The sequence below is a fragment of the Homarus americanus genome, unplaced genomic scaffold (genome assembly GCF_018991925.1).
Source record: "Homarus americanus isolate GMGI-L3 unplaced genomic scaffold, GMGI_Hamer_2.0 scaffold40244, whole genome shotgun sequence".
Lineage (NCBI taxonomy): Eukaryota > Metazoa > Arthropoda > Malacostraca > Decapoda > Nephropidae > Homarus > Homarus americanus.
The window spans coordinates 179,616-204,767 of record NW_024744801.1 but is presented as its reverse complement, the minus strand read 5'-3'; the positions used below and the strand labels follow the sequence as shown (position 1 = coordinate 204,767).

At 41.8% G+C, this 25,152-nt stretch overlaps 1 protein-coding gene across 1 annotated transcript in view; it reads left to right on the top strand.

Annotated features, from left to right (window-relative positions):
• The first annotated feature begins 2,080 nt into the window (after nt 1–2,080).
• The window catches only part of LOC121878023, a 41,309-nt gene continuing 18,237 nt past the window's right edge, over nt 2,081–25,152 (top strand). The window contains exon 1 of the mRNA XM_042383979.1: nt 2,081–2,124. Coding sequence (XP_042239913.1) covers nt 2,097–2,124 — 28 coding nt within the window. The 5' untranslated portion in view covers nt 2,081–2,096. The remainder of the gene's footprint in view (nt 2,125–25,152) is intronic.

The following is a 25,152-nucleotide window of genomic DNA, read 5'->3' as shown; positions in this document are numbered from 1 at the left end:
ACCATGACCCCAGCACCACCATGACCCCAGCACCACCATAACCCCAGTACCACCATGACCCCAGTACCACCATAACTCCAGCACCACTATGACCCCAAGACCATCATGATCCCAGCACTACTATGACCCCAGTACCACCATGACCCCAGTACCACGGTAACTCCAACCACTATGACCCCAAGACCATCATGACCCCAATATCACACCCAGCACTACCATGACCCCAGTACCACCATGATTCCAGCAATACCATGAACCGAGCATCACCATGACCTGGTACCAATGAGCCCCAGTACCACCATGACCCCACAGACCTGACCAGACTACCACCACATCCCCAGTACCACCATGATCATTACCATGACCAGCATCACTAGACCCCAACACTACCATGAACCGAGCATCACCATGAACCGAGCATCACCATGACCCCAGTACCACCATGACCCCAGCATCACCATGACCCAGTACCACCATGACCCCAGTACCACCATGACCCCAGCACTACTGACCAGCACTACCATGACCCAGCACCATGACCATAACTACAAGGACCCCAGCACCACCATGACCCCACCAAGACTACCATGACCCTAGGTACCATCAGACCCCAGCACTACTATGACCCCAGCACCACCATGACCAGCACCACATGGCCCCACACCATGGCCCAGCACCACCATGATAGATAACACCATGAATACCAGACTTTGTGCAGTACCACCATGACCGCCATCCAGACCACCATGACCCCAGTACCACTATGACTTCAACTGCACCACCATGACCAATTATGGCCCAGCACCACCATGACCCCAGTCAATATACCACCATGACCCCAGCACCACCATGATCCCAGCACCACCATGATCCCACAACTCATACCACCATGACCCCAATACCACCATAACCCCAGCACCACCCATGACCCCAATACCACCACACACCAGGCACCACCATGACCACCATGACCCCAGCACCACCAGAACCCGACCATTGACCTTGCACTATGACCCCAGTACCACCAAGAGCCCCACAGACGCGAGACCCATAGCACTACTATGACCCCAGTACCACCATGACCCCAGTACACCATATACGATCCCAAGACCAGATCACGACCATCGACCCCAGCACTACACCCCAGTACCATGATTCCAGCAATACCATGAACTGACATCACCGACCTTAGTACAGACCAGTACCACTCATGACCAGCACCACCATGACCCCAGTACCACCATGACCCGGATAAGACCCCGTACTACACACCATGACCCAGTACCACCATGACCAGTACCACCATGTGACCCCAGCACTATGACCCCAAGACTACCATGAACCGAGCATCACCATGAACCGAGATCACGACCAGTCACAGACCCCAGCACCACCATGACCCCAGCACACACATGACCCCAGAGCACCACCATGACCCCAGCACCACCATGACCCCAGCACCACCATGACCCCACCATGACCCAGCACCACCACAGGACCACCATGAGCACCACCAAGACCAGCACCATGACCCCAGCACTACCGTCGACCCCAGCACCAGCTGCACCATGCGACCCAATACACAGCACCACCATGACCCAGCACAACAACCCCAGTACCACCATGACCAGCACCAACATGACCACATAATCCCAGCACTTCTAGCACTACCATGACCCCAGCAACACCATGACCCCAGCAACACCATGACCCCAGCACTAATGACCCCAGCAGCACCATATGACCCCAGCAGCACCATGACCCACCAGCACCATGACCCCACCAGCACCATGACCCCAGCAGTACTATGACCCAAAGAGCACAATAACCCCACCAGCACCCCAGTACCATGACCCCAGCACTACCATGACCCCAGCAGCACCATGACCTCAGCAGCACCATTACCCCAGCTCTACCATGACCCCAACACTACCATGACCGCAGGACTAACACAGGTGACTCTGTGCACCGGGAATTCTCTCCACACATTCATCCTAGAGGACTGTCAAAGGCCCGAACTGTCAACAGAGGATCTCAGAACAACCTATCCTCAGAGCCTGGTGGTGCAGAACCTAAGTATACTCCGCCATTCTCGCATGATAGTCCTCGCTAAGAATGGCTATCGTGAGTACTGCCTTTGTTTGTTTGTGTGCTGTTGTTAGTTGATGTGTTTGTATTAATATTAAGTAGTTTGTTGATATCTATTCAATAATTGTGGATATTTTTCTCTGGTATTTCGTGTAAATATTCAGTTGTATGTGGCTCCTACTTGAGGCATTTGGCCACTACAAGCTCTTCTGTCACGTTTTGGGAGATTGTGATCACTAGCCTAGTTAATATACTAAAGACGGAGGACTAGTGCGATGTATCTAGTCCTTATGAAGCCTGATTTAGGGTTCTTTCTGATCTTATCGTTATGATGTGATTATCGTTCTTCACTTGATTCACTCCATCTTGTCCAGGTACAGATGAGATACACAGTCTTATTTTTCTTAGACTTTATGTTTGTAATTGTTTGTTTATTTATACTGTATATGTTAAACCATTCTTTACTTGTCTGACGATTTTGTTAAATATATCTATTTATCTATCCATCTATACGTCCTTTATCTGACCTATCTATCCATTATCCATAAATTTATCTCCACATATCTCTCTCTCTCTCTCTCTCTCTCTCTCTCTCTCTCTCTCTCTCTCTCTCTTCTGTGCTTGTCCGGTATCAGTATTATCCTCGTGCCTGGGCTGTGTGGCGGACCTGCCCTACCACAGTCCGCCGCGCCCAACATCCGGGTGTCCTGCCGCCGCTATTAATAACATTGCTGACTCCCCTTCCACGTAACTTAGGTTAGGCTTTGTTCATGTGGTATAACTTAGGTCTTTGTGGTACAGTTTTGTTCATGTGGTATAACTTAGGTTTTTGTTCATGTGGTATAATTTAGGTTTTTGTTCAAGTGGTGTAACTTAGGTTTTTGTTCATGTGGTATAACTTAGGTTTTTGTTCATGTGGTATAACTTAGATCTTTGTGGTACAGTTTTGTTCATGTGGTATAATTTAGGTTTTTGTTCATGTGGTATAACTTAGGACTTTGTTCATGTGGTATAACTTAGGTCTTTGTTCATGTGTTTTAAGTCATGTTTTTATTCTTGTGGCATTACTTAGGTTTTTGTGGTACAGCTTGTTCATGTGGTTAAGCTTGGAGCCTCATTCAACATACCCATTAGCTTTAATTCCCTTACTTGTGTTACTCAGATGTTATCATTAAACCATTATTATCATGATAAGCGGGGGTAAAATTTTCCTTGTAGCTCAGCGGGGTAACGACACTAAAGCAAATTCCTTTTCTTTATAACCAGAGATACATTTTATTGCATTTTTGCTTTGTTGTATTTACAGTGATTTGTATACGTGTTGAAAAGTTCTTAGATGTTCATACATAAAAATACACACTAACAATATTGTATACATAATGACTTTAGTCGATAACATATAAATACTTGTACATTCCTAACGATGTTTACTCTTAAGAGACAATTATAAACGGTGCTTGAAAAAAATACCTTTACTGTTAAATCACATTCAATTCATAACATTTAAATCACTAAAATAAAGAATTTAGGCCATATCTCTTTTGGTGGAAGTTGTTGTCAAGTAGATAAACTAATTCTTGATAAACTTAACTCATAGACCCTGTCAACAGAGGCAACTACACTGAAACAACAATTTAAATAGCTAACGAGGATATTAATCTTGATAAGTGGTATGTAGATTTTAATTACATACTTGGCTAATGTCGGGCTAGAGAGATCACTGGCTGTCTTGTGACGAGGTAGTTTAGCTTATCGTCAAGGATGAAGGCAGTGTCAGGGTAATTTTTTCAGTTTAGACGATGAGAATTTCCTAGGTCCTAATTTTTCATGAGACAATGATGAGAGACACAGAGAAGGAGAAAGAGAAAAAGAGAGATTATAGATAGATATAAATATAGATAGGTAAATAGATAGATAGATAGGAGAGGGAGAGAGCGATCCTGGGGAGTTATGATGAAGGGTGATGGGTGGATGTACTTAATGTACAGGAAGTGTGTGGAATAGGGTGGCCACACACACACACACACACACACACACACACATAACGTGAGTCTTACAAAACACTATCTTGGTCTTAAGATTCGCTCAGTGTTATTTTTATCGTAATGATTCATGTTTGATCTTTTAGTTGCTGCGAAGCAAATCTTATTTTCTATTGTCATAAATAAATGTGTAACCGCCAATGAGACGGTTAGAGGGTGAATAATACTTCTCACGTCGTACACGAACATTATAATTCGGTCAAACCTGTTGAATACAATTCATTTAGTATTTCAAATAAGTCATACATAGGCACTCTTACATAAATGTTTAATCCAATATATATGGCTTTGTCATTAGTCTAATCTTAACACAAAAACAATGACACAGTCTACCTGTGTACACAATAAGTACTAGTTAAACTTACGTGTTGAAAGTCTAGAGAGAAGCCAGGGTAGGTGTTGACTCTAAGATATGGGTAGGTATACTGAAATGCCCACCCTATAGCCTGGCCCCTTGGCTGGTCAGCTATGGCTGAGTCAGGTGATTATAATTATACATAAACAAACTCCCTTCACACCCTCCAACCTCCTTCTGGGCCTCTCATCTTCAACCATCTCAACACTCTACGTTGTGAGTTACAGCCTAACATAACATTTGTTTATATGTCATCATAATTATGTACTGCTTGCGGTAACAATATGGATTGTTTCATATCTGTCGGCTCATTATGTTCTTATCATTACAGGAAGAGCATGAAGCATTATTTTTTGTATTCCCGGGAAAATGTAAACGTAATTAAGATATTCGCTCTTTGATAAGCCTAATGATACTGTATATCAAAATAACATTAATTACGTCACCATCTTTTAATACACAGTAGAAGCATTGTCTGATTTCTTGTCATTTCGTTAAAATTATCTTTATGCTTTGCCGGTCCCGTATCGGCCTCTCGAGTCACCCCAGAGCTCACCAACCTAGGTGACATCCTTAATAACTCATATCATTGTGTCATAGCTGGATGATCGTCATACTTTATTCCGAGTGACAGCAAAGTAGCAGTGTGTGTGTTCACGTCAACATTGATGGAATTTAATGTAACTTTGTATAAAATAAATGGTGTAGTAGCCTTTAACTGAAGGTCACAGTTACCAAGAAGGTTCCGCACTGACCATTTCTGGCAGCCTGGCGACCTTAGTTCTTTATGACGACACAGATGAGTCCTTCACGTGACTCTTATTCATCTAATTAATTATTCAATAATTCATCTTTATGATTATTCATTAATTCATCTTTATGATTATTCATTAATTCATCTATTGATTACTAATTTAATGAAGTTTGTGTGTTGATCTGTATAAAATGAAAGTTCCAACCTTACTGGGAAGTGTGCTGGTGTTATGGTCAACTTCAAGCTCATATATATTAATTGTTGTTGTCTAGTGTATGAACTACATTACTTAATTGTTGAGGCACAAAAATACCCGACATGACAACAACAACAATACAACTTACCAAAGCAGAGATATTTATAACCTCAATGGTGGATAGTTGTTGTTGTCAAGTGAATTAACTGGTTGAGTGTTGGCTACGTGTTCCAAGACCTTTTGTTGTTGATACCTAGGGACACACAAAACACACACACACACACACACACACACACACACACTCTCTCTCTCTCTCTCTCTCTCTCTCTCCAGCGTTCCTTCCCTCAACCAATCCTCACCCTCCTCCTCACCCCTGTGTCCCGCACACCCCTCCACGCCCTTCCCCATTCTTCTTTGCTCCACCAATCCCATCTCTCTCCCCATCCATCCTTGACTGGGGTCCCGTCCCCTCCCACGCCACTTCCGTCACTCCAATCCCTCCTCCTCCTCTCTTCATGTCCCTCATCCCTCAACTATTCTTTTTATCCCCTCCTCCCTCTTTTTCGCGTCTCCCTAATCCCCCCCCCACCCCAGCAGAGACAGGACAAGCCCTTCCCCCTCCCCAGGAACACGTCAGGCAGGCCGAGCGAGAGGCGTCCGGTCCCCGTATCTGCCTGTATCCTTACGGTAGACAAGGCGGAGTTGTGGTCACATCCGGTGTGTGTGTGTGTGTGTGTGTGTACGAGTTCGCAGGTTATTATGCAGTTCACAGTACGTTTTCCTCCAATATTTCTTTTCTTGAGGTAGTGGGTACATCGTCCAGTGGGATAATCGTCCTTCAACCACTATCACCTTTATGAGGCAGTGTGTCGGCGTCATCGTCTTTTTGTGTTGGTAGAGAGAAAAAAAAAAGGATCAGAAAGAGAACTGCGTCAGTCAGCTGCTGCCGGGGGGGTGGGGGGGGGAGAGACAGGGATATGATCCCCCACACGGCACCTGGTGGACACATACTGTACTACTACTATACTCACTACTATTATGAATGATAATAATAATAGTAATGATGATAATAATAATAATAATAATAATAATAGTAATGGTAATAATAATAATAATAATAATAATAATAATAATAATTAATAATTAGATAAATATATAACATAATGAACGGTACAATATTGTAAGGTACAGAAATAACACTTAAGACGCCCTGGTGTCAACTTTACGCACTATTAAGTAAATAAGAAGCCTCGTATGATACCGAATCTATTATGTTTTTCTGCACTTCAACAGCTAACACCTATAAGCTCCACTATTTTGGTAATTACACAAGACAATAAAAAATTAAGTTATAAAGAGATATAACTTGACAATACGTGCAGGGTGATGTTGGGGGGGGGGGGGTGTTTCTGTAGCTATTGCAGCAATGTACAAGTAAGTGACTGGTGGTGAATCTCGAGCTGCCAGAGTCGTGTTTACAAATATTCGGTACATTGATTTTGTCTCCTAATGTAACTAGATAAAGTACATAGTCATATTAAAGTCTTCGTATGTTTTTAGTGTAATTTTTAGTAATTTTTCTTGTGTTTTAATATAAGTCAGTCACTTAGATGCTTTCGTACATCACTAAAGTCTGTAGTTAGGTAAACTTTATAACGTACAAATCTTTATGAATCTAAACTCGACTTATTGAAACGTGTTGTGAGGTGAGGAGGTAGCAAGGGGTGTGTGTTGAGGCGAGGAGTAGCAGAGTGTGTGTCGTGAGGGGAGGAGCAACAGTGTGTGTTGTGAGGTGAGGAGGCAGCAGGGGCGTGTGTGTTGTGGTGAGGAGCAACAGAGTGTGTGTGTGGTGAGGAGGCAGCAGGGGTGTTTATTGTGAGGGTGAGGAGGCAGCAGGGGTGTGTGTTGTGAGGTGAGGAGGCATCAGGGGCGTGTGTTGTGAGGTGAGGAGGCAGCAGGGGCGTGTGTTGTGAGGTGAGGAGCAGCAGAAGTGGGTGGGGCACCTGTTGAACTACTAATTAACGCGCCCACAGGTGATGGCCAAACGCCCCTCTCCTCCACCTACCTCAGAGCTCCACACACAACTGAGTGTTTCTATGCCCACACCACTACCAGCAGGGGGCCACACGTACATCAGCAGGGGGCCACATCTTCATCTGCAGGGGCCTACACCACCACCATCAGGGGCCCACACGTCCATCAGCAGGGCCACCACCAGCAGGGGGCCACACCACCACCAGCAGGGCACACCACCACCAGCAGGAGGCCACACCACCACAGGCAGGGGCACACACGTCCATCAGCAAGGGCACACCACCACCAGCAGGGGCCACACCACCACCAGCAGAGCCTACACCACCACCATCAGGGGCACCACCACCACCATCAGGGGCCCACACCACCACCAGCAGGGAACCGCACCACCACCAGCAGGGGGCACACCACCGCCAACAGGGGCCACACCACGTGTCACACCATCATCAACAGGGGCCGCACCATCATCAGCAGGGGACCCCACCACCATCACCAGGGGCCACCTCCACCATCACCAGGGGCCACACCCCCCCATCACCAGGGTGCCACACCACCACCAGCAGGGGCCCACACCTCCATCAGCAGGGGCCACTCCACCACCAACACCACCGCAGGGGCCCACCATCATCCGCAGGGGCATCATCATCCCACACCATCATCCGCCACACCATCATCATCAGCAGGGGGCCACACCATCATCAGCAGGGGGCCACACCATCAGCAGGGGGCCACACCACCACCAGCAGAGGGCCACACCAGCCACCAGCAGGGGGCAGTAAAGTGTTTAGTGCATTCTCTGTGCGACCGTCTGTCCGTCCGTCCGTCTGTCTGATTGAAGAATTTATTATATGAAGCTCGTTACTTTTAATAATATTGTGAAGGCTAGAATTTGCATATGAGATCACATTCTCTCTCTCTCTCTCTCTCTTTCTCTCTCTCTCTCTCTTGGTGTTATCAAGTATTATGACCTTCAAGAGCTATAGGGTCGTCAGGCACACAACACAAGGTCAGTTTCTACACTAGACAACAAACATTAAAGCTTAGGCAAGATAAACTTTCACCTTCAGGTCAGTTTGTCTTGTAATAATTCTTGTTTCTTTCTGTCTACGGTCAAGATAAGCCAAGAGGCACTACACTGTCTTGTAATGATGTTGTTTCTATGTTCTAATCGTTGACGTACACATAAGGGTGAGCTATGAGGGATGAAATACGTGTATGTACAGTTCACTTCACTAATGTGTTTACAGGGGCTCGTCAGGTTTTGTGCAGTGTGGCATTCGACAGAAGGAAACTCGCAATAGTAAACATATTATGGAATCAAAGTAAATCAATATTAAAACAAATATCTCAACGATAATGTTTTGTGGAATGTTTATATGACGAGCCCCTGTAAACGCACTAGTGAAGGGGACTGTACTTAATATAATTGTAAGTATCAACAAGTAGATAAATGCATTATGATATGGCCCCCAAGGAGTGTGTGGTGTAGGAGTGTGTGGTGTAGTGTGAGTAGGTGTGGTGTGGCTGTGTGAGTGTGTGGTGTAGGAGTGTGGTGTAGGAGTGTGGTGTGAGAACGCTGGTGTAGGAGTGTGTGGTGTAGGAGTGTGTGGTGTAGGAGTGTGTGGTGTAGGAGTGTGTGGTGTAGGAGTGTGTGGTGTAGGAGTGTGTGGTGTAGGAGTGTGTGGTGTAGGAGTGTGGTGTAGGAGTGTGGTGTGAGAACGCTGTGTAAGAGTGTGGTGTAAGAGTGTGATGTAAGAGTGTGATGTAGGAGTGTGGTGTAAAAGTGTGGTATAGAAGTGTGGTGTAAGAGTGTGGTATAGAAGTGTGGTGTAAGAGTATGGTGTAAGAGTGTGGTGTAAGAGTGTGGTGTAGGAGTGTGGTGTAAGAGTGTGGTATAGAAGTGTGGTGTAAGAGTGTGGTATAGAAGTGTGGTGTAAGAGTGTGACCTGGCTGATTTTGTTTTACATTAGAAATAGACAACCATTAAACAAAAGTTACTTGGCGGTAGGAAGTCACCTCTCTATCTTATTGACTCTCAACGTTACACCTACCACTGCGTGACACACTAGGTGGCGGTAAAGCGTATTAATACATTATAGCATCAACACCTGGTGCACGAGTAAGACATACTATGTGTTGGATAAGTGCCATACACGTCATCACTATATCATATATTTTTCAGGGCCAAACGAACCGGTCAAAGCTAATCTTGTGATGAATGGATAGGTTTGGCTAAGGTGAGCTGGGATAGTTTTTCTCTGTGTATATAGTAAAAAGTAAATAGTTTTGTGATTTAAAGGAATATTATCGGTGTTGGTGACCTTTACCAATCATGCAGTTATGTTATTCACCAACAATTACAATGAAAACAAATTAATTGAAACCTTAAACGATATGATTACATTTTAAATATTTTGCATAGTGTTTTTCCCGAGCCTGCAGCTTGTTGAGTCAGCACACACTCTGGCATCAACACCAGGGTAGGCAGCTCTCTCGCCTCCCATGGGGTGGACCACAGACGCCCGCTGCACCGCCTAATTAACAACACTCGCCCAAACCCACAGCTGCACAACTATCTCCTGCATCTTAATCTTACCCGAGGCAGGGAAGTGACGTGTGTCCCTCATAACAACTCCCCTTAACCTAACAAATCTGTAAGGAACGATTCTCAAAGATTCTTACGTTAAAAATTACTTCTAACTTAAATATTATTATTATTATTCAAGCAGCGATCAAAACCACGTCAGAATCCCTCCCATGACTCAGGAGATAACTGGATGCGGCGTTTTCTGACCTGCAGTTTAGAACTCTTGTAAAATGTGACATGAATCTGGTCAATATTTTCCTGAATAATATAATATGAACGACTATCCTTTTTGGTGAGTAGATGTGACAAGATACTGCCAAGGAAAGGGTTGACAGGAAGACAGATTGATGAGGAGAATGGCTGCTGGATATCATCGTGAGACCGTCGTACTGTAACTGACATGGCAATAATAAATGGTCTTCGGTCATTTTTCTGAAACGTTTACTGTATGTTACAATACATTAATGCACGTCAACAACCAAGGCCTTTAGACGCGTATATTATATTAGTAGTTACATGAGTCATTGTGCACTGTGTATGTAATGTGGCAAAATCGACCTTGTGTGTGCTAAGGCTGTGTATTTTGCGATTACCGTTCACATGTGGGAGTAAATTTGCACAGTTAATAATCCAGTCTGCAAAAAAAACTATCGAAGAATATTTTATTTCTACAAATGTATTTTCTAAACGAGGGTGACCCACATCTCACGCCATAGAGTAGAAAACTATTTAATCATAGAAAACGTCGCATTTGAATTTCTGCCGTAGGGTAAACTTTCTTAAAATTTTGATACCACTCGCTCTACGACTCGGGCATGCACAATTGCACATAATCACGTGCGCGCGGCACTCACGAGTCTGGGCTGGCTAGTGAGCTCGTAAACATGACTAACAAAGAGGGTATTTAACAAGCACAACGCCTAAAGGAGATGAGGACAGTGCCATTTGGGTGCCGTGATGAGCTCTGGGTAAGGGCGGTAACCTGAGCAGATATACTGGCGGAGAGGAACACACACACACTCACTGTTCGTTTGGGCTGCCAATTGGCTCGTCTGTGGTAGTGGGGTGATGATGAACGTCCCCAGTGTCCGTCCCGGGCTTTGTGGTAATTAGCGGCCACTCTACCTGTTTTCACTAGCGCCAAGGAGTGGGAAGGGAGATAATTGTAGTAATTTACGATGGCTTGGGAACATTGGCGGGGCAAGTCAGGTTTTTTATTTGCATAGCCATCAGCACCAAGGTTTATAAACAGGTGACACTCAACAGCTGACCCTCGACCAGCTGATATTTGATCAGCTGACACTCGAGCTGTGGGTGTAGGTTGTAAATGGCTTCATCTGGCCAGTATCTCAGTAAGCCCGTGGAGTGTGTTGGTAGCGAGTATCAATAGTACGTGAGCTCTGAGACTCCTCTTCCATGTAGGGTGCGCGTGGAAAGATGATGCGCGTTTATTTATTTATTAATTTTAACCAAAGATATTTTTTTGTATCATTGAATTATAAGTTTATTTATGATATTTACGAGTATTTTGATCGAAGGCGCCTGAGTGTGTATTCAGATATTCGCCCTTTGCTTGACTACAGTAAATATGGCGGCTCAATAGCATATCTACATAAACTCGAGGCTCTGTAGTCTACAGTATAGTCTGTATATAACCTCTAGCTTCGCCCTGTGGTTGTCTTGTCGTCTCTCGAATATCAACACAGTTTGAGATTAGACCCCCAGTTATGATAGGCTGTACCACACACCCACGGTGAGATATTGATGTAGACACAAGTTTAGAGTTTTTCATAGACTTACAGTATAAACAAACCCCTGTAACCTTGATACTATAAGGAAAGAGTATCACCTGAAGAGTAACCCCCCCCAACTTATTTTACATTTAGGTTGACGACCCTAATTACACTATTTGGGGAGATGAGGTTAGGTTAGGTTAGATTGGCGTTAGGGAGGTTAATCTTTAAGTGAATTAAACTGGGGTGGAGATTCTTCAGGTGATCAGATATGCAAGTCTATTACTGTAGGGAGAGTATAGCAGTGCCGGTATGGCGAGTGTGTAGTAGCGTACCTGAGGCCACACATACCAGCAGGAAGGGCACTCTCACATAGTTCCGTGTGCTGAGGAACACACTTGTAAGACCGGTCCCTCCCTCCTTCAAGTCCGCAGTCGGGTTCAAATCGCTGGTCTTCGTGAGACTTGTTGCCTTTACCTTCCTCTCCTGTCTCCAGAGCCATATCAAGCCAAGCGCCATGCCCCTTGCCAAGTAAATCCCAGCCTTATAACACCCCGCAATATAAAAGTAAGCACGGCGGCACGGGAGCTACACACACCACGCAACCATTCTTACACCAACTATTCTCCGCCCTTCCAGTCTTGAATAACACAAACCGCTAAGTTGTGGCACGTGGTTGATGCTAATAAAAACTCAATGGCACCGGGGATCTAGGGTCACAATGGCCTGGCACGGGAGAGAGATTTAGTGCTCCATAATTCTGGCACGAAGATTAACTCCCTGCAGCCCGTGGCCCGCGGCGCACCCAAAACAAAGCTGCAGAGATGCCCAGCCACACTGTCCGCCCGCACTCCGCTTAGTTGCGTCGACTTCTTTTTGTTTCGTTCACGTTCGCATTTTCATTTCAGCCTCCAATAAGATTTCTGATCTCGTTTTTTCTTCTTTGCTGTTATAATTATATACATTTTGATTGTTGGCAGGGAACTCATGAATGAAACGCTATCGTGTGTTGTCGATTCCTCTCTCGCGTCGCTCTAACCCAAATGAAAGGCATACATTGAACCCGGCACGCCCTCCACCCCGCGGCTCAGGAATAGTGAGGATGCTTGTAATTGGTCACTTCCGGCCGCCTCCCACCCCGTGAATAGAGGACAAAAATTACACACACACACACACACACACTCCTCATTATCTCCTGATGAACACACAAAAGCTGGCGCCGGGCAGGATTGGGGGCCTCCCTGGAAGTGTTAAGTAGATCGACTCCGACACCCTCCCTCTGCTCGGAGTGTAACATTCACTCTCTAACCCTAACATTCCTGTACCTTTAATAGATTTCATAAATTTGAAACGTCTGATGTCATTTTCTCCGTAACACACACACACACACACACACACACACACACACACCTAACCTGCCGAACTTTTTCAGTAAAATGTTTATTATTATTATTATTATTATTATTATTATTATTATTATTATTATTATTATTATTATTATTATTATATATTATTATTATTATTATTATTATTATTATTATTATATTATTATTATTATTATTATTATTATTACACACACACACACACACACACACACACACACACACACACACACACACACCCACCCAGGAAGCTGTTGTCCCCTGATTCCCAACACTCAGCAGCTAGTGAGTGACCCGCCTCTTGGCATGATGCTCGGCTATAAACACATCCTCTATAACGTTAATGTATAATAAACATAATTTCTTACACACTCGGTACACCATCTTAACCAGCATACAGTGAACAGTTATCTTAGTAAGAACACAAGTATAAGTACAGGTCGAGTAATTTTCACAAGGTAACCGAAACATAATGTCCTACCTTAATGAAAACACACCCGAGCCATTGTGTGCTGTCTTGTGGCGCCCATCATCTCCATATTGGGTCTAGATTATGGCATGTATTACTGTCTGCTCTGCTGTGTGGCCATAATCAATGACAGGTGGTGAGGAATGACAAGAACCATATAGTATAAAAAAATAATTACTTTTAACTTCAGAAACAAAACATAAGAACATAAGAATGGAGGAAACTGCAGCGGGCCTATTGGCCCACACTGGGCAGTCCCGTTTACACCCAACCCCTATTGCTCATATGAGCATCCAACCTATGTTTGAAGCTATCCAGCATATTCGAGTTAATGATGATATTTGGTAACTTGTTCCATTCATCCACTACTCTGTTTCCAAACCAGTGTTTACCTATTTCGCGCCTAAATCTAAATTTGTCTAATTTAAAACCATTGTTACGAGTTCGCTCCTGGTTGGATAGTTTGAGTACCTTTGTAATGTCCCTTTGTTTAGCCCTGACTTCCACTTATACACCTCTATCAGGTCGCCCCTCGCTCTACGTCTCTCGAGGGAGTGCAAATTAAGATGCTTTAACCTGTCTCTATACTCAAGGTTCCTAATGCCCGGGATTAGTCTTGTCATTCTCCTCTGAATTCTTTCCAAGGATTCTATATCCATTCTGTAATACGGTGACCAGAACTGAACTGCGTAATCCAGGTGTGGTCTTACAAACGCAAGATGCAGTTTTAGGATGACCTCGCTAGTCTTGTAACTAACACTCCTTTGTATGAACCCAAGTACTTTATTAGCCTTGTACGAGCAAAAACACATTGTTTACTTGGCTTAAGGTCCTACTTATCATTACTCCTAAATCTCTCTCGCAGTCGGATTTCTCTATGGCATCGTTGTTCATCTGGTATCTGGTTTCCCTGTTTACATCTCCTATACTGAGTACTTTACATTTGTCTACGTTGAATTTCATCTGCCATTTTTCAGACCATTCGAAAAATTTGTTTAGATCTTCCTGTAGTTTTGCGGAGTCCTCGTCAGTTTTAATAACACGTCCTATTTTAGTGTTATCAGCAAATTTACTTATGTTGCTGTCTATGCCGATATCTATGCCGTTTATGTATATAATAAGTAATAATGGTCCAAGTACTGAGCCCTGGGGAACTCCACTAGTGACGTTGCTCCAATGGGACTTAGTGCCGTTAATGCTCACGCGCTGTTTCCTGTCCTGTAACCATGCTCTAATCCATTTAAGGATATTACCTTTGATGCCATGTGCTTCTACCTTTCTAATTAGTCTTTCGTGGGGGACTCTGTCGAAGGCTTTGCTAAAGTCGAGATATACCACATCATAATTGTGCCCTTCGTCCACCGATTCGAAAACTGATGAAAATAATGTTAATAGATTAGTTAGACATGAACGCCCGCTTGTGAAGCCATGTTGGGAATCATTGATCAACTTGTGCTTTTCCAGGTGGTTTCGAATAGAGTTTGAAATGATTGATTCAAGTAATTTGCCTACTATTGATGTTAGGCTGATTGGGCGGTAGTTAGAGGATAGTGATCTATCCCCCTTCTTGAAAATCGGTATTACATTCGCTATCCTCCAGGATTCTGGTACTACACCTGTATTTATGGACATGTTAAACAACTTTGCTAAGGGCATACTAAGCTCTTCCTTACATTCCTTTAATACTCTGGCAAATGCAAATATCTCATCGGGACCAGGTGACTTATTAGGCTTTAGTTTGTCTATTTGCTTACTAACATCGCTACTAGTCACTACTATCTCGCTTAATTTGTTTTCTTCACTATCTCTGAATAGATTCGGTGCCTCGGGTATCATGTTTACATTTTCGGTGGTGAAAACTGTTGAAAAATATTTATTCAAATTATTGCTCATTTCTCCGTCGTTGTCAGTGAGCTCGCCGGTATCTGACCGTATTGGTCCAATCTTTACTCGCGTTTTAGTTTGATACATTTGATCGAATCCTATGGGGTTTGTCTTCGCCTCCCTTGCTATCCTTACCTCATTATTCCTCTTGGCTTTCCTTATCTCGGTTTTAACCCTACTCGCCAATACCTTATAATAATCCTGGAGGTAAATTTCGTCATGATTTATCCTTCTACCTATAGCCTTCCTTTGTCCAATGATGTTTTTTAAATAATTATTTATCCATTTATGGTCATTGTTGTCTGATCTGAGTTTTTTGTATGGTATGTTCTGCCTTTGTGCATTAAGTAACTCATTATTTAAATTGTCGTGGAACTCGGCTATCTCAGATCTCGTTATCAGGTCTGTGTCATCTGTCAGGTTCACGCCCAAGCGCGACACCCCTTCTCTCAGCTGCCTCTTTAAACTGTCAAAGTTTGCCCTTCTGAAATCTGGTACTTTAGTGGAATTTTCCTTACGTCTGCCCTGAAAATCTAACAGGAATCTAATTTCTTTGTGATCGCTGTTTGCAAGTTCATTCCCTACCTCGACATTGCTAATGAGGTTTTCTCTGTTCAACAGAACTAAATCGAGTATATTACTACCCCGGGTGGGTTCGGTTATATGTTGACTTAGGAAACAGTCCTGGATCGTTTTGAGAAAATCCTCTGATTCTGAGTTACCCGTAAGGTCAGTCCAATCTATTTGGCCAAGGTTAAAGTCGCCATCAAATGATTCATTCAAATTATGGCTCAAAAATCCTCAATCGAATTTGCAATCAGACTTAAGTAGCGGCGAGTGCTCTTTCATCTCCATCTGGGGAGGAAAATTAATAATAAAATAACACAATTATCAGGTTTTCTCCTCATGACAGGAACAAGTGAACAATAGGACAGATGCTCATGATATTTGAGAGTCCCAGACACCATTGTTGTTCTTGGAGCATTACCCACATTACTAGGACCACAACTCACCCACACTACTAGGACCACAACTCACCCACACTACTAGGACCACAACTCCCCCACACTACTAGGACCACAACTCACCCACACTACTAGGACCACAACTCCCCCACACTACTAGGACCACAACTCCCCCACACTACTAGAACCACAACTCCCCCACACTACTAGGACCACAACTCACCCACACTACTAGGACCACAACTCCCCCACACTACTAGGACCACAACTCACCCACACTACTAGGACCACAACTCCCCCACACTACTAGGACCACAACTCCCCCACACTACTAGAACCACAACTCCCCCACACACAAGATAATCATGACTCATAACAGTAACCAGGGGACTAAGGTGTATAGAGCTTGCACTGTTCCGCCTTTTAAACCGTGGAGAGCATCAGTGCATCAACCAGCGTGTTGTCAGAGGTCTCCATCCTGAACAGTAAGTGTCATCTCTGAACGTCCGGACATTTCACAATTGTTGATAGTGAAAATAAGAGAGGTGATAGCGCCCCCCCCACCCCCCCCCTCCCCCAAGGGCTGTAATTATCCACTTTAAGATGTCACTGTAACAGAACTCTTAAGGTAACAAGAAGCTATACTCTGGAATCTGACCAAAGTACTGGAGGAACAGCATTCAGAATCTACAGTAGTTCCCGGTGTATTTATTGTCTGGAATCGCGTTTCACTTTGTGTGTCTACGAAGTCATCTCCAACATTTTCTCTCTGGAGACGATAAAAACTGAAATTCAATCCCAAGAGTCGAGGGAGGGAAGGAGGAGTAAAAAAAAAAAGATAGTGTCGTGATTCATCTCTCTCTCCCTCTTCCCTTTCCCCCTCCCTCATTATCCCCTCCCTCCTCATCTCCCCTTCCTCCTTCTCCCCCTCCCTCATCATCCCCCGCTCCCTCCTTCTCCCTCTCCTTCATCATCCCTCTCTCTCTCCCATCACCTTGACCCTCGAATCATGCGTTATAGTTTAACATGGAAGACCTTGTAGTACTCTCTTGAGGCGCTCTGCAACACATCCCTCTTTAAGTCTTCAAACACTACTAGGTAAATAAAGCAACATCTGGTCAAGTATTGTACAGTATATATGTCTCTTTATCTTTGAGTTGATGACTTTATTGTTGATGACTTTTAATAAATAATAATAATACATGTTTTGGTGTTTATTTTGTTTATTACTGCCGATATACGTGTAGTAATATAATACAGAATAACTTGACACTATTGATGAGATGGAGTCAATGAGCGCGGTATTATATCCGGCGAACGGAAATAAAGTCACGGGAAAAAGGGAAATTTGTTTTTAAATACCATTAACAATTAAAATAATATAATAGGTTAGGTTATGTTCTGTGGCTTTCTTTCCTGGATTTAAAATATCCTCCTCATGTTGACTCGTGATAGTAATTACCTTCAAGATACTGACTAAAGTTATACTATTTTGATTCAGTTTAGTAATCTACTTCACTATGTATTATATTTCAATTGATTTTATCCATTTTTATTTTGTTACATAAATTATTTCTTAAATGTTAATGATTATTGTACGGATTTACTGACCTAGAATACGCTCCTAAATACCGTAGTTGTTGTAGTGTAGTAATACATTATAACATCAACAACAGACCTTAGTTGTTGTAGTGTAGTAATACATTATAACATCAACAACAGACCTTAGTTGTTGAAGTGTAGTAATACATTATAACATCAACAACAGACCTTAGTTGTTATAGTGTAGTAATACATTATAACATCAACAACAGACCTTAGTTGTTGAAGTGTAGTAATACATTATTATAACATCAACAACAGACCTTAGTTGTTGAAGTGTAGTAATACATTATAACATCAACAATAACAGACCTTAGTTGTTGTAGTGTAGTAATACATTATAACATCAACAACAGATCTAGTTGTTGTAGTAATACATTATAACATCAACAACAGACCTTAGTTGTTGTAGTGTAGTAATATTGATTATAACATCAACAACAGACCTTAGTTGTTGTAGTGTAGTAGCATTATAACATCAACAAATAGACCTTAGTTGTTGAAGTGTAGTAATACATTGCAACATCAACAACAGACCTTAGTTGCTGTGTAGTAATATGATATAACATCAACAGACCTTAGTTGTTGTAGTGTAGTAATATTATAACATCAACAACAGACCGTAGTTGTTGTAGTGTAGTAACATATTATAACATCAACAACAGACCTTAGTTGTTGAAGTGTAGTAATACATTATAACATCAACAACAGACCTTAGTTGTTGTAGTGTAGTAATACATTATAACATCAACAACAGACCTTAGTTGTTGTAGTGTAGTAATACATTATAACATCAACAACAGACCTTAGTTGTTGTAGTGTAGTAATACATTATAACATCAACAACAGAACTTAGTTGTTGAAGTGTAGTAATACATTATAACATCAACAACAGACCTTAGTTGTTGTAGTGTAGTAATACATTATAACATCAACAACAGACCTCAGTTGTTGAAGTGTAGTAATACATTATAACATCAACAACAGACCTTAGTTGTTGTAGTGTAGTAATACATTATAACATCAACAACAGACCTTAGTTGTTGTAGTGTAGTAATACATTATAACATCAACAACAGACCGTAGTTGTTGAAGTGTAGTAATACATTATAACATCAACAACAGACCTTAGTTGTTGTAGTGTAGTCATACATTATAACATCAACAACAGACCTTAGTTGTTGTAGTGTAGTAATACATTATAACATCAACAACAGACCTTAGTTGTTGAAGTGTATTAATACATTATAACATCAACAACAGACCTTAGTTGTTGAAGTGTAGTAATACATTATAACATCAACAACAGACCTTAGTTGTTGTAGTGTAGTAATACATTATAACATCAACAACAGACCTTAGTTGTTGTAGTGTAGTAATACATTATAACATCAACAACAGACCTTAGTTGTTGTAGTGTAGTAATACATTATAACATCAACAACAGACCTTAGTTGTTGAAGTGTAGTAATACATTATAACATCAACAACAGACCTTAGTTGTTGTAGTGTAGTAATACATTATAAATATCAACAACAGACCTTAGTTGTTGCTGTAGTGTAGTAATGGTTATTATAACATCAACAACAGACCTTAGTTGTTGAAGTGTAGTAATACATTATAACATCAACAACAGACCTTAGTTGTTGTAGTGTAGTAATACATTATAACATCAACAACAAACCTTAGTTGTTGAAGTGTAGTAATACATTATAACAACAACAGACCTTAGTTGTTGAAGTGTAGTAATACATTATAACATCAACAACAGACCTTAGTTGTTGAAGTGTAGTAATACATTATAACATCAACAACAGACCTTAGTTGTTGTAGTGTAGTAATACATTATAACATCAACAACAGACCTTAGTTGTTGTAGTGTAGTAATACATTATAACATCAACAACAGACCTTAGTTGTTGAAGTGTAGTAATACATTATAACATCAACAACAGACCGTAGTTGTTGTAGTGTAGTAATACATTATAACATCAACAACAGACCTTAGTTGTTGTAGTGTAGTAATACATTATAACATCAACAACAGACCTTAGTTGTTGTAGTGTAGTAATACATTATAACATCAACAACAGACCTTAGTTGTTGTAGTGTAGTAATACATTATAACATCAACAACAGACCTTAGTTGTTGAAGTGTAGTAATACATTATAACATCAACAACAGACCTTAGTTGTTGAAGTGTAGTAATACATTATAACATCAACAGACCTTAGTTGTTGAAGTGTAGTAATACATTATAACATCAACAACAGACCTTAGTTGTTGAAGTGTAGTAATACATTATAACATCAACATCAGACCTTAGTTGTTGTAGTGTAGTAATACATTATAACATCAACAACAGACCTTAGTTGTTGTAGTGTAGTAATACATTATAACATCAACAACAGACCTTAGTTGTTGAAGTGTAGTAATACATTATAACATCAACAACAGACCGTAGTTGTTGTAGTGTAGTAATACATTATAACATCAACAACAGACCTTAGTTGTTGAAGTGTAGTAATACATTATAACATCAACAACAGACCTTCGTTGTTGAAGTGTAGTAATACATTATAACATCAACAACAGACCTTAGTTGTTGTAGTGTAGTAATACATTATAACATCAACAACAGACCTTAGTTGTTGAAGTGTAGTAATACATTATAATACATTATAACAACAACAGACCTTAGTTATTGTAGTGTAGTAATACATTATAACATCAACAACAGACCTTAGTTGTTGTAGTGTAGTAATACATTATAACATCAACAACAGACCTTAGTTGTTGAAGTGTAGTAATACATTATAACATCAACAACAGACCTTAGTTGTTGTAGTGTAGTATATAACATCAACAACAGACCTTAGTTGTTGTAGTGTAGTAATACATTATAACATCAACAACAGACCTTAGTTGTTGAAGTGTAGTAATACATTATAACATCAACAACAGACCTTAGTTGTTGTAGTGTAGGAATACATTATAACATCAACAACAGACCTTAGACATTTGTAGTGTAGTAATACATTATAACATCAACAACAGACCTTAGTTGTTGTAGTGTAGTAATACATTATAACAACAACAGACCTTAGTTGTTGAAGTGTAGTAATACATTATAACATCAACAACAGACCTTGGTTGTTGTAGTGTAGTAATACATTATAACATCAACAGACGTAACCAGTTGTTGTAGTGTATTGTACATTATAACATCAACAACAGACCTTGGACCCATTTGTAGTGTAATAATACATTATAACATCAACAACAGACCTTAGTTGTTGAAGTATGGTAATACATTATAACATCAACAACAGACTATTAGTTGTTGTAATTGGAATACATTATAACATCAACAACGAACTGTAGTTGTTGAAGTGTAGTAATACATTATAACATCAACAACAGACCTTAGTTGTTGTAGTGTTAGAATACATTATAACATCAACATTAACGACCAAGAATGTAAAGGAAATAACAGACATCAAATACAAAGCGCATTTTTCTGTACAGTTTTCATCCAAACTGTTGCTCGTGTCGCTATTATTGCCAATTTTCACACTAAATTCCGCAAAGCAAGATCTCTTATTTACATCTGTATTTATTTGATTTGATTATGTTTCTACACTTTAATAAGATAATTAAAAACATTCCTAAGTTATTATTGTTGTGCTTTATAAACTTGTATGAAGTGTTTAACCTCTCCTCCTTCTCCGCCATCTTAATCTAATGAGCCAAACATAAGCTTCACTGGTTTTATTTATTATTGTTCCCTGTCGCTAATGTTGAGCACGTCGTCACCATTATCATCAAGCCATTACAACATTGTATTAAAAAGATTCCGGATAATAAGGGAAAAGCGGTGGTATCCGGCCGGGTACAGGAAGTAAAGTATTACCTCAACCGTTTTGGCTTACAGTTCATCTAGAGGGGCGTGACGTCAGCCCCCTTCCCCGGTACAGTTACCCCGGTCACTGTACCGCAAAGGTTGTACCTCCTTCACCTTCTGGGTTGTACCTCGTGTAACTGCCAGGTGGTACTTGTTAGGCTATACTCTCCTGTGGTACCTGACGTAGACGGTATGTAATGTTATTTGCTGCATTTCGACAACTAAGATCTTCTGAACGAGTAAAAAAATATCACAGTAATCCATCAACAATTCAAAATAATAAGAGATGGAACTTATACTGTAGTATGATAGAACTCCTCACAGTAGGATAGAACTGTGATTATATCATATTTCTCCATTAAAATCACGATATTTCATTATGGTCTACACACACATACACACTCGCACCCCACGTCTTACAACAGCTGAGAACCACCGTCAACAAACACGTCAACAACATCGAGGTACAGTAACGTTACTTTCAGCTTGTCGAATTCTTTCCTCGTTAAACTCTGCACTTGAGAGAGGTAATGAGACGTTCCTGGTCATTTAACTCCTGCCATTTTGCTTAGAAAGACGAAATGCTGATGTTACAGTGTATTACTGACCTTCAACAACAAAGGTATTTTGAGCTCGTAGGCTGATGTTATATTACTCCGCTTCAACAACATCGAAAGATAACTTCAATTTGTTCTCGAGATATCACGTCCACAGCTCAGAGCATCAGATTCACAAATATACACAAAGGAGTCCGGATAGTGTTCCTAAGTCCTCTTCCGGCTATAGGCGTCGAGGCCCTGAATACGGTACTGTTGACTACTTGACTCCTGACGGTACTCAAATAAGATCTTTGTCATTTCTCTTCCAGCAATTTGTCTCAAATTTGCTCTACCGTGCTGGATGATTTTCTGTTGTGGTTATGGTTAGTTGTAAGCCACCTGTCTCCTCTTGCGGGGGAAGTCAAAATTATGTCCGTCTGTTTGTCCCTTCACCTCCGTGATGTGTGTTGTGTACGCGGTAACTCGATCAAATGGGAAAAAGTTTTCATGTATTTTATATCTACTTAAGAACGTATGTCTGTACTTCTTTCATATGATTATTTTTATGTATGTGTATCTGTTCGTTTACTCGACAGTTGATTCATGTGTATACATTTATATCCAGTTCGTTCATTAAAGATTTATTGTATTGTCTACCTTTCTAGAATATATACTTATTTACCCGTTTATTTACTCGTTGGTAAACATCGTAAGTACTGTAGTGGTAAAGTCTGGCAGAATAGTGGTAACCTGTTCTCTCAGGCGTCGTTCAGGAATAAGGCTAACTAATATAACTTCCCGAGAGGAAACGTTTCTCGTCAGGTCTCACATGTTATATATTATTACTCCAAACACTGCAACATTTTCCTTAATGTGTTGTAGACTTTTTCGTTGCCTTTCCTGCCAACAGATGGCTCTCACCTCTTAGAGTAATACCTCAAACACACTCTGTTACAGTATTTCGTGTTATCTTGCCGACAGAGTGTTTTCATAAGTTATTCAGTTTATTTATACTCTAAACAGGTTGCCCATCTCACCAACAGAGGGCTCTCACACGTCGTATCTTGATACCATAAACACTGTCACACATTCCCGAGTTTCATTTTTTAGTTGCCCATCCCACCAATAGAAGGCTGTTATGCTTTATATATCAATATCATAAACATGATTGCATGTGTATACCTCCGTTACAGACTCCTGTTGCCCATCCCACCAACAGAGGGCTCTCTTAGTTATATTTAAATATCTTAAACACGATCACACTTTTCCTCCGAGTTGCAGACTTCCATTTGCATCTTGAGATGAAGAACAGGAACTGCGGTGAACCTCGGCAGAACAAGGTACTCTCTCTCTCTCTCGATATTGGCCTCGGCAAACTTTTAATATGGGTTAATCCTCAGGAGATTGAAGGAGTGGGTGGGTGGGTGGGGCGACGAGGAACTGACCCGTTGTCTCACTAACAGGAGGTGGCTCAGAGCTGCTGTGTGATGTCCTTCATCACCAGCAAGAAGAACGAGACAGTCCGGGACACTGGTGAGAACGATCACTGTTGTCCACTGCTAGTTAGGGTGATGGCTGGGGCTCTGTTGGGGTGTGTCTAGAACTCTAGGGCACTGCTAGGGTTTGTCTGAGGTGTAGCTGGGGCACTGCTGGAGTGTGGCTGAGGCACTGATGGGGTGTGTGAGGCACTGTTGGGGTGTGGCTAGGGCACTCCTGGAATGCGATTGTGGGAACTTCTGGGTTTTAGCTAGGGCACTGCCGGGGTGTGTCTGGGGCACTGCTGGAATGCGACTGGGGGCACTGCCGGGGTGTGGCCCTTAGCCAGACAGCTGAACATGGGTGCGGCTGCCAGAGAGGAGCATTGCTTGGTTGTGGCTCATAACCTTTACGGCGAGAAAGTTACAACACACAGTAACAATACCTCAGTCACTTCAGTAAAGAAAAGAGGACACGACTACCCTCCCTTGGGAACCCTACTATCTATACTCTTTCCACATCATCCTCCCTCAAGGGCCCCTTCACCTTCTCCTCCATATCCTGTCCCATTTCCTCCCCTACGTTATACCTCATTAATTATGGACATGCTATCGGATATACCCATAACATTATACCACACCACCACCATCACCACCTTGTTATATTACCAGTATACTCGTGTTCTTGACCTAGTTACAACATATTCATCCACCCCCCTCCCCGTTATACTTTCACTGTTCTGTATAATCATCACATCTCCTCTTATCGTAGGAAATATTGCCATCCTCTTCAAATACTCGGTTCATATATCGTGTTTTACCTATCGCTTCAGGGGTTACTATACTAAACAGGATTTGAGGCGTCTCACGTTAAGTCCTCGGTCACATTTAATCATGCATAATATCTGTGTAGTCAACAGTATTACTCAGCTGAAATATTAACTTAGAATGAGGGCTGGAGGTTGTGGGTAAGGGTTGAGGGTGAAAGGTTAAAGGGCTGGGAGTAAGAGCTAGGGGTGAAACGTGTAAGGGCTGGGAGTGTAGGAGGGAACACCAGTCACCCTGCAATGACCACGAGATGTACACATCCTCTTCCTCCTCTCCTCGTGTCTTCCTCTTCCTCCCTTCTTGTCTTCCTCTT